Source organism: Carcharodon carcharias, chromosome 2 (assembly GCF_017639515.1).
Source record: "Carcharodon carcharias isolate sCarCar2 chromosome 2, sCarCar2.pri, whole genome shotgun sequence".
Taxonomy (NCBI): domain Eukaryota; kingdom Metazoa; phylum Chordata; class Chondrichthyes; order Lamniformes; family Lamnidae; genus Carcharodon; species Carcharodon carcharias.
In genome coordinates, this window is record NC_054468.1 from 204,498,745 (window position 1) to 204,511,621 (window position 12,877).

The following is a 12,877-nucleotide window of genomic DNA, read 5'->3' on the forward strand; positions in this document are numbered from 1 at the left end:
AAGAAGGAAGAAGAGGGATAGTTTACCTTTGTCATGGTCACAAAGGATGTCATTTGAGACCTTAATAAGAACAGTTTTGGTAGTGTGGCAGAAGCAGAAACAATTAGAGGGATTCAAGCATCAAGTTCTGGGAAAGATGGACAGATTGGGAAGCAGCAACATATTCAAGGACTTGAGAGAAAGGGGAAGTTGGAGATGGGATGCTTGTTAGCGAGGGCAGAGGAGTCAAGGGTTGGGTTTCTTTGAGGAGGGGGTGACAATGGGAGATTTGAAGAAGAGCAAGAACTAATAACAACAGCAGTTAACATGGGGACCAGGAAGGGAAGTTGTGTAGTCAGCAGTTTATTGAGAATAAGGTCAAGGGAGAAGGCAGTGCACCTCATGGGCCAGATCTGCTCAGAGAGCACAAGTGACGATAGGACAGAAACTACAGAAGGATGTAAGTTGAGGCTAGGCAGGGAGGGGGGGCCTTAGAGAAAGGGTGGCCTGGTGGGCTATGAGCAGGGAGGAAAGCTGCAGAGAGAGCTGATCAGATAGTTTTGACATTGGTGACAGTAATTTATGAGTTCCTCACACTTGTTTGAGAAGGTGGTCGATGAAACAGGGGAGGGGCTAAAGAAAACAGTTTGCATTCAAGAAAAGAAACTGAGGGTTATCTTTGTATTCTGGGTTTATATTAGAAGTGAGTAGTTTTAGCAGATGACAGCAGGAGCCAAAGTGCTTTATGTGGTCCAGCCAGATCTGTTAGCAAATAATTAAACCAGTTGTCCGCCATATCCATTCAAGTCTGCTTCCCTTGGACTTAGGGGACAGGGGATGAAAGCTGTAGTGGGGGAATGGCCAGGGTGATGCTTATGAAAACGGATAAGTTTCACAATCTCCATTTTAAAAATCATGACAAAATATCATTTATAACCCTAAAATCAGCCCTTAAAATTAATCCCTAAAATTAGCCCCAAAAGGTGGACAGAAGGTAGGATCCATTTGAGGGTCATCAGGGTGCCAACATTGTTAACCAATCAGGCAAGAAGGGAACCCTTCGATGCCCTTGCTCCTACCAGTTTTCAACCCTGCTGCAAAATCCTGCTGTGGTGGCAAAATACGCCCTCTAGGGGGAAACCTGCAATAAGCACATCTCTAACATTAAAGCTGTATACATATTTAATGCCTTCTGTAGCAGACTGCAATACAGTAAATTAAAATCCAACCTCAGATAAACACTAAGATTTAGACATATAGATCGACTAACTATTCTGTAAATTATAAAACTGAGCATTCCAGTTGTCCGATTAATAAGTGCACTTTGCAATGAATCCAAACAGAATGGAAAAGGTCAAACTTTTGATCCTCCATCAATGCTTATTTGGATCATCTCAGTTTATGAAGCACATGCTCTGTGAATGGGAGTTTGACTGCTTTGTCCTCAATACTTTTTTTATTTGTTTACGGGATGCGGGCATCGATGTCAAGGCCAGTATTTATTGCCCATCCCTAATTGCCCTTGAGAAGGTGATGTTGAGCTGCCTCCTTGAGCGGATGTAGGCCATGTGGTGAAAGTGTTCCCACAGTGCTGTTGGGAAGGGAGCTCCAGGTTTTTGAACCAGCAACGGTGAGGCAACAGCGATATACTTCCAAGTCAGGTTGATGTATGACTTGGAGAAAAATTTTCAGATGGTGATGTTTTCAAGTGCCTGCTGCCCTTGTTCTTCTAGGTGGTAAAAGTCACAGGTTTAGGAGGTGCTGTAGAAGAAGCCTTGGTGAGTTTCTGCAGTGCATCTTATAAAAGATACATATTACTGCCACAGGGAGCTGGTGGTGGAAGAGGTGAATGTTTAAGGTGGTGGATAGGGTATCAGTGAAGTGAACTGCTTTTGCCCTGAACGGTGTTGAGCTTCTCAAGAGCTTTCAGAACTGCATTCATCCAGGCAAATGGAGAATATTCCATCACCCTCCTGACTTGTGCTTTGGGGGAAGTCAGGAAGCGAGTCACTCTCCAAAGAATACCCAGCCTCTGACCTACCCTTGTCACCAGGGTATTTATTTTGCTGGTTCAGTTAAGTTTCTAGTCAATAGTAACCCCCAGGATGTTAATGGTGGGGGATTCAGCATGATAATACCATTAAATGTCAAGGGGAAGTGGTTAGATTCTTTCTTGTCTGAGATGGACATTGTATGACAATTGTGTGGCACGAATATTACTTGACAGTTATCAGTTCAAGGCTGAATATTTGCCAGATCTTGCTACTTGCAGGGTACAGACTGGTTCATTATCTGAGGAATTGCAAATGAAACTGAAATCAGTGCAATCATCAGCGAACATCCCCGTCTCTGGCCTAATGATGATGGAGAGAAGATTTCTGATGAAACAGCTGAAAATGGTTGGGCCTAGGACGCTTCCCTGGTGAAACCCTACAATGATGTCCTGGGGCTTAGAGGATTGGTTTCCAACAACCTTAACGATCTTCCTTTGCAATAGGTATGACTCCAGCCAATGGAAGGTTCTAGCCCCAACCCCGAGTCCCACTGAGTTCAATTTTACTAGGGCTCATTGACAGCATTTGACCAAGTGTGGCATCCTGATGTCAATGGTAGTCACTCTCACATCACCTTGGGAATTCAGCTCTTTTGTCCATGCTTGGACCAAGGTTGTAATGAGGACTAGGGTAGAGTGGCCCTGAGCAGTTTATTGTTGAGCAGGTACCGCTTGACAGCAATGTCAACAACACCTTCCATCACTTTGCTGAGGTATGACAGTATGCAGATGTAGCATTAATTGGCCAGGTTGGATTTCTCCTGCTTTTTGTGGACAAAAGGTGCCTGGTCCACTTCCCACAGTATCATGTAAATGAGTGTCATAGCTGTATTGGAACAGCATGGCTAGAGGCACAGCTAGTTCTGAAGAAAATCGTCAGCACTACAGCTAAGATGTTGTCACAGCCCATAGCCTTTGTCATATCCAGGATTCTTGATATCAAATGAATCGAATTGGTCGGAGATTGGCTTCTGTGATAGTGAGACCTTCAAGAGATGGCAGTGTTGGATCATTCGCTCGCGCTTCTGGTTGAGGATGGTTGCAAACGCTTCAGCCTCATCTTTTGCAGCGACAGGCCAGGCTCCATCTCATTAAAAATCAAGTTGTTCATAGTGCCCCTTCCTCATGTTACTTGCTGAAATGGCTATCACTATCATGACTGGATGTGACAGGACTCCAGTGCTTTGAACTGATCCATTGGTTGTGGGATCACTTAGTTCTGTCTATAACATGTTGCTTCCACTGTTTAGCTTTGTCAGGCTGGATACGCTGGACCAAGGGATTATAGATTGTGCTGCTGCTGCTGATGGTCCACAGCACCCCATGGATGCTCACTTTTGAGCTGCTAGATCTGTTCTGATTGGGTAGCATAGTGCCACTCAACATGATACAGGGTGCCCTCAGTGCAAAGATAGGACTTTGTCTCAGAGCTGTGCAATGGGCACTCCTGCCAATACAGTCATGAGCAGATGCAATTTCCACAGGTACAGTGGTGAGGACAAAGACAAGGGGATTTATCCCTCATGTTGGTTCACTCAATCACCTGCCACAAGCCCAATCTAACAGCTAAGTTCATCTGGACTCAGCCAGCTCGGTCAGTAGTGGTGCTACTGAGCCATTCTTGGTGATGAACTGCTCCAAATGTAGTTCAGAAACATAAGGTTTGCTGCAAAACCTGAAGGAAAAAGCATTTTTAAAAATCCTTAGGTTTGTATATTCCACTAACAAATGGCTGCAATTTTTCAATTATAACACAAAGACCTAAAAATAGCATTAACTCAGTGAACCTAAGGGTCATTATGCCAAATTATTCTAAAGGCAAAATTAGTTAAGAGCAAGAGGAAAAAAAATGTAAATACCAGCATTGTCAAAGAGTAAGACTGCAAGGCTTTCTTTAAAACAAAACATAAATGTATTGCCATCAAGTTGCAAGGCTCACTGAATGTTTATAAGAATATATGAGTGCTGCGACTCAATTATCCTTTGTATTTGCTGAAAGAGATATTGCTTAAAGATTATATTGGTGGCAACTGACTTCACTATTGTTGGAGATGGCAATCTATGAAGCAGCAGGAGTTGATGCTCTGATGTAAGTGATGACATGAATTTGAGACATATGGATTATTCAGTCTTAAAAAAACTGCTCAATAAAAAAAGCTACAATGTTTTCAACAAATCATGTAATACAGCACAATATATGTCAGATATTGCTTCTTATATAGTATTTTTTTTCTTAATACATTAATATTCAGCAAAATTCAATTAATGATAACCTGGTCTTTAAAATATCTATTTCTTCTTCTCCATCGTGCCTCCCCACTGCCCCATACCATCATGTAAATGCTCATCAGAAACAGTACAACTGAAGGAGTAATTCAAACCTATCCTGCTTAATAATCCAGACTTTATTTTACAACAATGGATTCCTTAACTAACTGGAAAATAAGGATTACTGTACCAGAGAATTATACACTGTTTCATTTTAAAAAAAGAATTGTTTCATAAAACTGTATAATCAACCCCAGGATTTAATAGCATGATGAATATGACAGTGAAATAGATATTGATAAGACAATGCACACATTGTGTTTGATCACAGGGTTATTTCAGAAGTACTAAACATCCAATTCTCATGAGAGATGAAGTTGGGAGGTAATTATGTCGCACTCTAGCATGAGAGATGCAACCGTGTAATTAAGACCTAACAGCATAATGTTCCTTGCATTATGTTGGTGAGTCTCAATAAGTGGAGAAATTGGAAGTGTTGGAGAAATTGGAAGTGTTTCTGGAGAGGGCTTTAATTACTGGATTAAGTGCTTTTGCAGCTCGAGTGCATATGCGGTATGATCGGGCTTTTCTTTTATTCCCTCCAATGAACTCTCATCCTTTCATGCTGGACTACAGTTCTGTAGGCTTTCAGCACCCTCCAATACCCGGTGCAATTTGAAATTCTTCATATGTGAGCATACACAGTGAATCTTGACAGACTGTCCATACAGAGTATAAGAGAATTACACGGTTGCATCTCTATTCTACCTTTGCCCAATATACACATAAACATAGCATATTCCAGCACAGGTCACTGGACTATGAATACCAGCAAGCAACGTGGATGGTTATTTCCCTCCATATTACAGAGGCACTCAGACAACATTAGGTACTCCTGCCACCCCAAATAAAAACCTGTATATCAGACCATTCCTTTGTACCCTTTATAATGCAAACCAATTCATGGAATCATAGAAATTTATGGCACAGGAGGCGGCCATTTGGTTCATTGTGTCTGTGCCAGCTGAGAAAGAACTATCAAGTCTAATCCCACTTTCTAGCTACTGCTCCTTAACCTTGTAGGTTAGAGCACTTCAAGTGCATATTTAAGCAATTTTTAAAACCGATGGAAGTTTCTGCCTTTACCATCCTTTCAGGCAGTGTTCCAGACACCCACCAACCTCTGGGTGAAAAAGCTTCTCCTCAACTCCCCTCTACCAATTACTTTAAATCTATGCCCCCGGTCATTGACCTCGCTGCTAAGGGAAATAGGTTCTTCATATACGCTCCATCCAGGCCTCTCATAACTTTATGCAATTAATTCTTCCCTCAGCACTCCTCTGCTCCAAAGAAAACAAGTCCAGCTTATCCAATCTTTCCTCACAGTTAAAATTCTCCAGTCTTGGCAACAGCCTCATTGATCTGCTCTGCACTATCAGTAGTGGTATCACATCTTTCCTGTTAAGGGATGCCGAGAACCACATACAATACTTTAGCTCCAGTTTAGCTAGTGGTTTATACAGATCTATCCTGACCTGCCTTCTCCATCATCCAATGCCTTGGCTAATAAAGTAAAAAGTCCCACATTCATTTTTTCATCATTCATGGAATGTGCACATCACTGACACGGCTAGCATTTATTGCCCATAGCTAATGTCTTCTTACCAGCTTATCTACCTGTCCTGCTCCTTCAGTAATCTCTGGACATGCACCCCAAGGCCCCTGTTATTTACACTTCACAGTAATCTACCATTTATTGTATAATCCTTTGCCTTATTTGCCCTCCCCAATGCATTACCTCACACTTCTCTGGATTGAATTGCATTTGTAATTTTTCAGCTCACTCAACCAGTCCATTGATGTCTTCCTGCAGCATATAGCTTTCTTCCTCAATATCAACCACATAAACAATTTTTGTATCATCCACAAACTTCTTTATCATGCCATCTACATGCAGGTCTAAATAATCGATATGTATTATGGAAGGCATGGAGACTGAGTACTGAGGCCTGTGGAACTCTACTGGAAAGAGTCACAAAAACATCCACTGATCTTCTGCTTCCTGCCACTGAGCCAATTTTAGATTCAACTGGTCACTTTCCCTTGGATCCTATGGGCTTTTACTTTTCCGATCAATCTACCACTTTGGGCATAAACCTCAATGTCTGCTGCACTCCCCCTCTTTTGTGAAGACAGACGCAGTGTTCCCTCTAAGCTACATGCCTACATGGCCACAAAACAGTCCAGCAAGTGCTGCACACTTAATTATTACAGCCGCATGCATCCTGATGGTTAAATAAGTTCACTGCCACTGTAGCTCACTGGTAGGCTATCCCATGATAGGAAATTAACAGATGAGAGTCAAACCTGATATAATTAATCAGGTGGAATTAATCAGCCGAAATTCCCTCATGTCTGTTCCTAGAGCTCAAAGCGATGTCAGTACTTGTCTTTCCCATGGTCACTCACCGACCCTTTCACTCATCACTTCCCTCCCCAACCCTTCCGCTTGCAGCCCCTTTCACTCGCTCGCTCGCTTTCACCCTCTCGAATCACTATCAAACACTTGTAGGCAATGGTGGCAAGTGCAGATGTAAACAAAAGTACTTTCTACAGCATTGCTCTGAAACATTCTACTTCCAATTCAGGATATTACTGGTAATTCAGTGCCAAGTTATGTTGGCTTATGGGCAGATTGGTGCTGTGGTGCATGCTCAGTAGCTGAGCAACTGGGCTGCTATAGCCACAAACCCATTTTACAGGCAGTAAAGAGCTGGCTTTCAACCTATAAATGTGACTACAGTGGTGCCAAGACAGTGTGCACCCAGTTGCTCCCACCCTAGTAAGAGAATTTAAACCATTGCTCTGGAGATAAAAAGTTCAACCTACCCATTACAAAATAGACATATCAATGCATAGTCCCACTCTGATTGTGCCCCTTCCACTGACAATCACCTCCGAAGCTCAATCACCTGAACAATTTTATTCACTGTCCCAAACATACAAAACACATGAAATGATTTACTTTTTCAAAAATCCAATAAACATGTTATAAAAACATTTAGCTAAGATGTTGTTTTAGTGCCTCAGGCAGATCACAGAAGGGCTTTGATGTATTTAGACTTATGTCTGTAATACATTTTTTGGTCCTAAAAAAAATATAAATTCTACCAATCTGTTACTGAACAATCATCATTCTGTTCTTCAGCAGAACTGCACATCCCATCCACCCCCAACTAAAATAATTAATGCACATGGTGACTATTCTTAAACCTAAACTCAGCAGAAATCACACATACACACAAATAAACACAAAAAACACAATAAACTAATACAAAGAAATTAGGCATACAGAAAAATAAAATCTGCTGCACAATTATAAATTTGAAAGCTACAAAACAACCTTCCTTAAATCATTTTACTAACCAATATATGAAACTATGTATTAGTGAAGTAACAGATCTAAACAAATAAAGACATTTACAGTGTAATCAGTTCCATCATTAAAGAGGCACTGTTTTGTCAAAGTCTTTGACAATTTTTTCATTTGCCAATAACTCAGCATATGAATCCAATCTGCATTACTCATGACATAACACTGTGGAAACAGCACTGTCATGCAATAACACATAATGATTTTTCTTTCCATGATATAGACGGTGCCTCTTTAAGAAAAATGCTATGAGTTTTCTTTCCCCCAACATCACATCACATTTGAACAAAAAATGAAATGGACTCACAGACATTTCCTGTGTTGTCAAAACTGGTGAGAACATCTTCAACATTCAGAGGGCCAACACTGTGTCTTAACAAAGTAAATGGTTGTTAAGTACAAAATCTTCCCACGATGAAAGATTTTTAAAAATCAAGTCCCAATCTATATTTATCAATTATTATTATACAAACTGTGTCACACTGAATACAAATAAAAATGAGTACATTTCTAATATGCCTTAGCAGCTGATTTTAGCAATGTGAATAATCTCTGCCCAGTCCTTAACAAAAACAGAATTACCTGGAAAAACTCAGCAGGTCTGGCAGCATCGGCGGAGAAGAAAAGAGTTGATGTTTCGAGTCCTCGTGACCCTTCAACAGAACTGAGTGAATATTAGGAGAGGGGTGAAATATAAGCTGGTTTAAGGTGGGGGGTTGGGGGGAGAGAAGTGGGCGGGGGTGTGGTTGTAGGGACAAGCAAGCAGTGATGGGAACAGATAATCAAAAGATGTCACAGACAGAAGAACAAAGAGGTGTTGAAGGTGGTGATATTATCTAAACAAATGTGCTAATTAAGAATGGATGGCAGGACACTCAAGGTACAGCTCTAGTGGGGGTGGGGTGGAAAGGCTAACAGGGTATAAAAGATAATAGATTTAAATATAATGGAAAGAGGTGGGAAAAGAAAAATCTATATAAATTATTGGAAAAAACAAAAGGAAGGGGGAAGAAACGGAAAGAGGGTGGGGATGGAAGAGGGAGTTCAAGATCTAAACTTGTTGAATTCAATATTCAGTCCGGAAGGCTGTAAAGTGCCTAGTCGGAAGATGAGGTGCTGTTCCTCCAGCTTGCGCTGGGTTTCACTGGAACAATGCAGCAAGCCAAGGACAGACATGTGGGCAAGAGAGCAGGGTGGAGTGTTAAAATGGCAAGCGACGGGGAGGTTTGGGTCTTTCTTGCGTTCAGACCGCAGGTGTTCTGCAAAGCAGTCACCCAGTTTATGTTTGGTCTTTTTATCTCTGCCCAGTCCTTGGTTAACAAGTGGGGAAACTTTAGATATCTATCCATATAACTCTATCTGAGAAACCTATGTAGACGGTAAGTGTGGACAGGTCCTGGTATAGCTGTAATGCCCCATAAAGACCCATCCAACATTTAGCAATGCTCATTCATGAGCAAGGGGAGTAAGTAAAGATACAAGAGAATAACTTAAAATATGAAGCAACAAGGTAAGTTGGTACATTATCAACTAGATCCATGATTCAAATATGGCAAACATTTATGAAAGTTATGCATTAATGAATGTCTTTGGAAGTGTTTTATTTTGTGCAATTTAGTCCTTTAAACAGAAGAAATCTAGAACGCTGCACATGGATCGATCATGCAACTTAAACGAAAAGGTGTCAGCATTCTCAGGTATATAGGAGATGAATATTGATTGGCAATTAAAAATGTTTTAACTTAATGTATTGTCTGCAAAAAAGAAAATTTTAATGGAGCCCATAGAATAAATCAAGCTGTGATAATGTACTAGGGCAACTTATTAATTTCACAGATTTCAACAAATATACCAGACGAGGACTGCAGTAATCATTTGGATTAAGAATCTTTTGGTGCAACACCTAGTAATTTAAAATATTCGCATTCATTCTCTGCTGTTTTGATTTTTTGTTACCCATCAATGTAATTAGAAAGTCAGGTAAATTTAAGCATCTGGTGGGTATAGTAATTAAGTGAACCATATTTTGATAAGACATAGGTTTCAGCTCTACCGCTTAACAGCGCAGGTTCCCCGATCTTGGCTGGACTGGCCACAAGAGGCAAAATGCTTTCCCAACGTGATGGGTAGATCACCCTAGTGGTCGGTTAAAGTGTAGCAGTGTCAGGAATTTCAGAGTAAATTGCTATCCTATCTGGCATCCCTTACTGCATGTGATGTGTAAACAGACACAGAGGAAGTCAAAGAAGAGACAACATAAATTCCCCAAATTGGAGGGGTAAGGAACAGGGTTAGGAAGTCACATAAATGGAGATGAATATTTTTGCAATTTAGTACTACACATCAAACAAACAAGAACAAGACATTTAAGACAATAGATTACCTTAAATACACCCTATACTGTGGATAGGGAACGCAAGTGTATTCAACCCACATTTCATTATCAGAATCGGACTCCAATTTCTTCACCACATTTGTGGAAAATATGTTGAAAGTCAAACATCTTCTGATAGAAACCTGCTGCAGATTTTCTTTATCTATATTCTTCTGTTTCAGCACCTGTTGAAAGAAGAAACGATTAGTCCTACTCATACAATCACATTTGTCTTGAGAAAATTTGAACAATGGTTCATAAGAGGAGGCTGAGAGGAGATTTGATTGAGATGTACAAAACTGTGAAGGGCCTATTTACTTTAGCAGAGGGGTCATTGATTAGGGGGCATAGATTTAACGTGATCAGTAGAAGGATTAGAGTGGAGGTAATGAAAAAATGTTTCATCCAGAGGGTAGTAGGGGTCTGGAACTCACTTCCTGAAAACGGTAGGAGAGGCAGAAAACCTCAACTCATTTAAAACGTATCTGGATATGCATCTGAAGTACTTTAACCTGCAAGACGACAGACCAAATGCTGGAAATTGGGATTAGGCTGGTGGCTTGTTTATCGGCCGGCGCAGACCTGATAGGCCAAGTGACCTCTTTCTGCACCGTAAACTATGATTCTATGATTAAGGGTGCAGCTTACATCTTTATTGACTGCACAACAACTTATATACACCAGTAATTTTCCTGTAGAGAGCCATCTGCCCCAAGATTTTGTGTATCTCATATTTTATCCTCTCAATTCCATTCAATCCTTCAAGCATGTTCTGCCATTCATTTAGATCATGGCTGATCTGTATCTGTACCAAAACTCCATTTGCCTGCCTTTGTTTCATATCTTTCAATATACCTACTTAACTAAAATCTAATCACTTTTACTGTTGAAGATTTCAGTTGACCTAGTAGCCACAGCTTTTTGATTATCCTTTGTGTGAAGGCCTAGAGACAGGATGGTGGGAGAAGGGAAGTAGGGGGAACGCACGACATTCAGGATCAGCAGCATCGACAAGAAACAGAAAAGAAACAAAAATAGCCCATCAGGCTGAAAAAAGACCTGGTGGAGGATGAAGGGCCGGAAGTGCAGGAAAAAAATGTCAAAGGCCCGTAGAGTTGGAGGAAGCAGGGGAAACCATAAAGCTAGTCTGTGGGGTTGAAGAAACAGGCAAGGTGGAGACAGGACTTGGAGGGAACGAAGGGCCTAAGGGAGCAGTACTTTTGAAATGGACTGTACAGGCTGGAGCTTGAGGCCCAATGAAGGTGTAAAAATCAAATTGGGAACAGAGGCACAGAGTTTTGTGGGCATATAGGTTAAATAGAAACACAAATTTAAAATTCAACATAACTTTCAGGATAGTTGCGCAGGCCTTAAACTTAAATGAGTGGGCTGGTGCTTTGTAGTTGGGAGACAAACAAGAGATACTTAGGCAGCAGGTAGTGGCAGGATGCCTATAACTACAGCTTGGCTGGCAGCATTTACATAGGAAAATTTCCATTACAAATATTCACATAAGCAATTCCAATTGTAAATGCTGACATAAAAATGTTAACAAAAATCTTGACAACAGGAAGCTCACGCCATATGTAAAATATTTTATACATATTCTTGTGATGTCTCTCTGTGGCAGCTGTCTGGAACTAAACTAGACTGTTGATAACCTATCTTATTTGACCCTAAGATAAGCTTCTGACAACTTATCCACACAATCACTAAGATTGCCTATTTCTGCCTCTGTAACATGGCCCAGCTTCACTCTCTCTCAGCTCACCTGCTGCTGAAACCCTCATTCATGCCTTTGTTACCTCTAGACATGACTGTTCCAGTACACTGCTGGCTGGCCTCCCACATTATACCGTCTGTAAACTCGAGGTCGTCCAAAACTCTGCTGTTCGTGTCTTTATTCACACCAAGTCCGGTTCACTTTTTGCCTCTGTGCTTGACCTACATTGGCTCCTGATCAAGTAACACTTTGATTTCAAAATTGCCATCCTTGTTTTCAAATCATTACATGGCCTCGTGCTTCCTACCTCTGATTTTCTCTAGTCTCTTAGCCTTCAGAGATAACCTCTCTTAACTAATTCTGGCTTCTTGAGCATCCCCAATTTTAATCGAGCCACCAATGGTTGCTGTGTCTTCAACTGTGTCAAGGCCCTATGTTCTGGAATTTAATTCATAAACTTCTTTGCCTCTCTACCTCTCATTTTTCCTTTAAGACGTTCCTTAAAATCTACCTCATTGACCAAGCTTTTGGCCATCTGCCCCAGTATCACTGTATGTAGCTCAATTTTAAAATGCTCCTGTAAAGCAATTCAGGACTTATTATAGCACAAAAAACATTATACAAATGTAAGTTGCTGTTTTGGTTGTTGGTCAGGTGTGAAGTTTCAGTTTGATAAGGGCAGGAACAGTTAAAAGACAGCCTTCTGGTTTTTCTGATCTGGTTGATCTGAAAAATATGCAAAACTCACCACAGATTAGGGTCCCTCCAGTTCACTGCCTCATGCAGTTGCCCTGTAGAATTTCTGGGTACCATTCATGCAGCTGTAAGTGTGCACAGAATTTTGTACTTATACACTTGATGCTGTTTCCTTATGTTCCTGCCAGTTATTGCCACTTCACCTACTTATCCAAAGAAAACACGTCTGGTATTGCTGGCCCAAGTTGCTTTGTGAATCACTTTCAAAGAGTGCTGCCTTAATATTATAAAGAGATTTTTTTGTGTGTGCTCATCCTCTTTTTCATTGCTGAAGTATCTTTGGGACAACTG

The 12,877-nt window shown here is 40.9% G+C and overlaps 1 protein-coding gene across 5 annotated transcripts in view; it reads right to left on the reverse strand.

Annotated features, from left to right (window-relative positions):
- Positions 1-12,877, reverse strand: part of camkmt (calmodulin-lysine N-methyltransferase) — a 322,062-nt gene that overhangs the window by 302,146 nt on the left and 7,039 nt on the right. For 4 of the 5 annotated variants that reach the window (XM_041178487.1, XM_041178505.1, XM_041178514.1 and 1 more), the window contains exons 2-3: positions 10,117-10,292; positions 8,041-8,105 (exon numbers count right to left, since the gene is read on the reverse strand). In XM_041178487.1, the coding sequence (XP_041034421.1) occupies positions 8,041-8,105; positions 10,117-10,292 (241 nt within the window). The remainder of the gene's footprint in view (positions 1-8,040; positions 8,106-10,116; positions 10,293-12,877) is intronic. The other variant, XM_041178496.1, reaches the window with a different exon arrangement.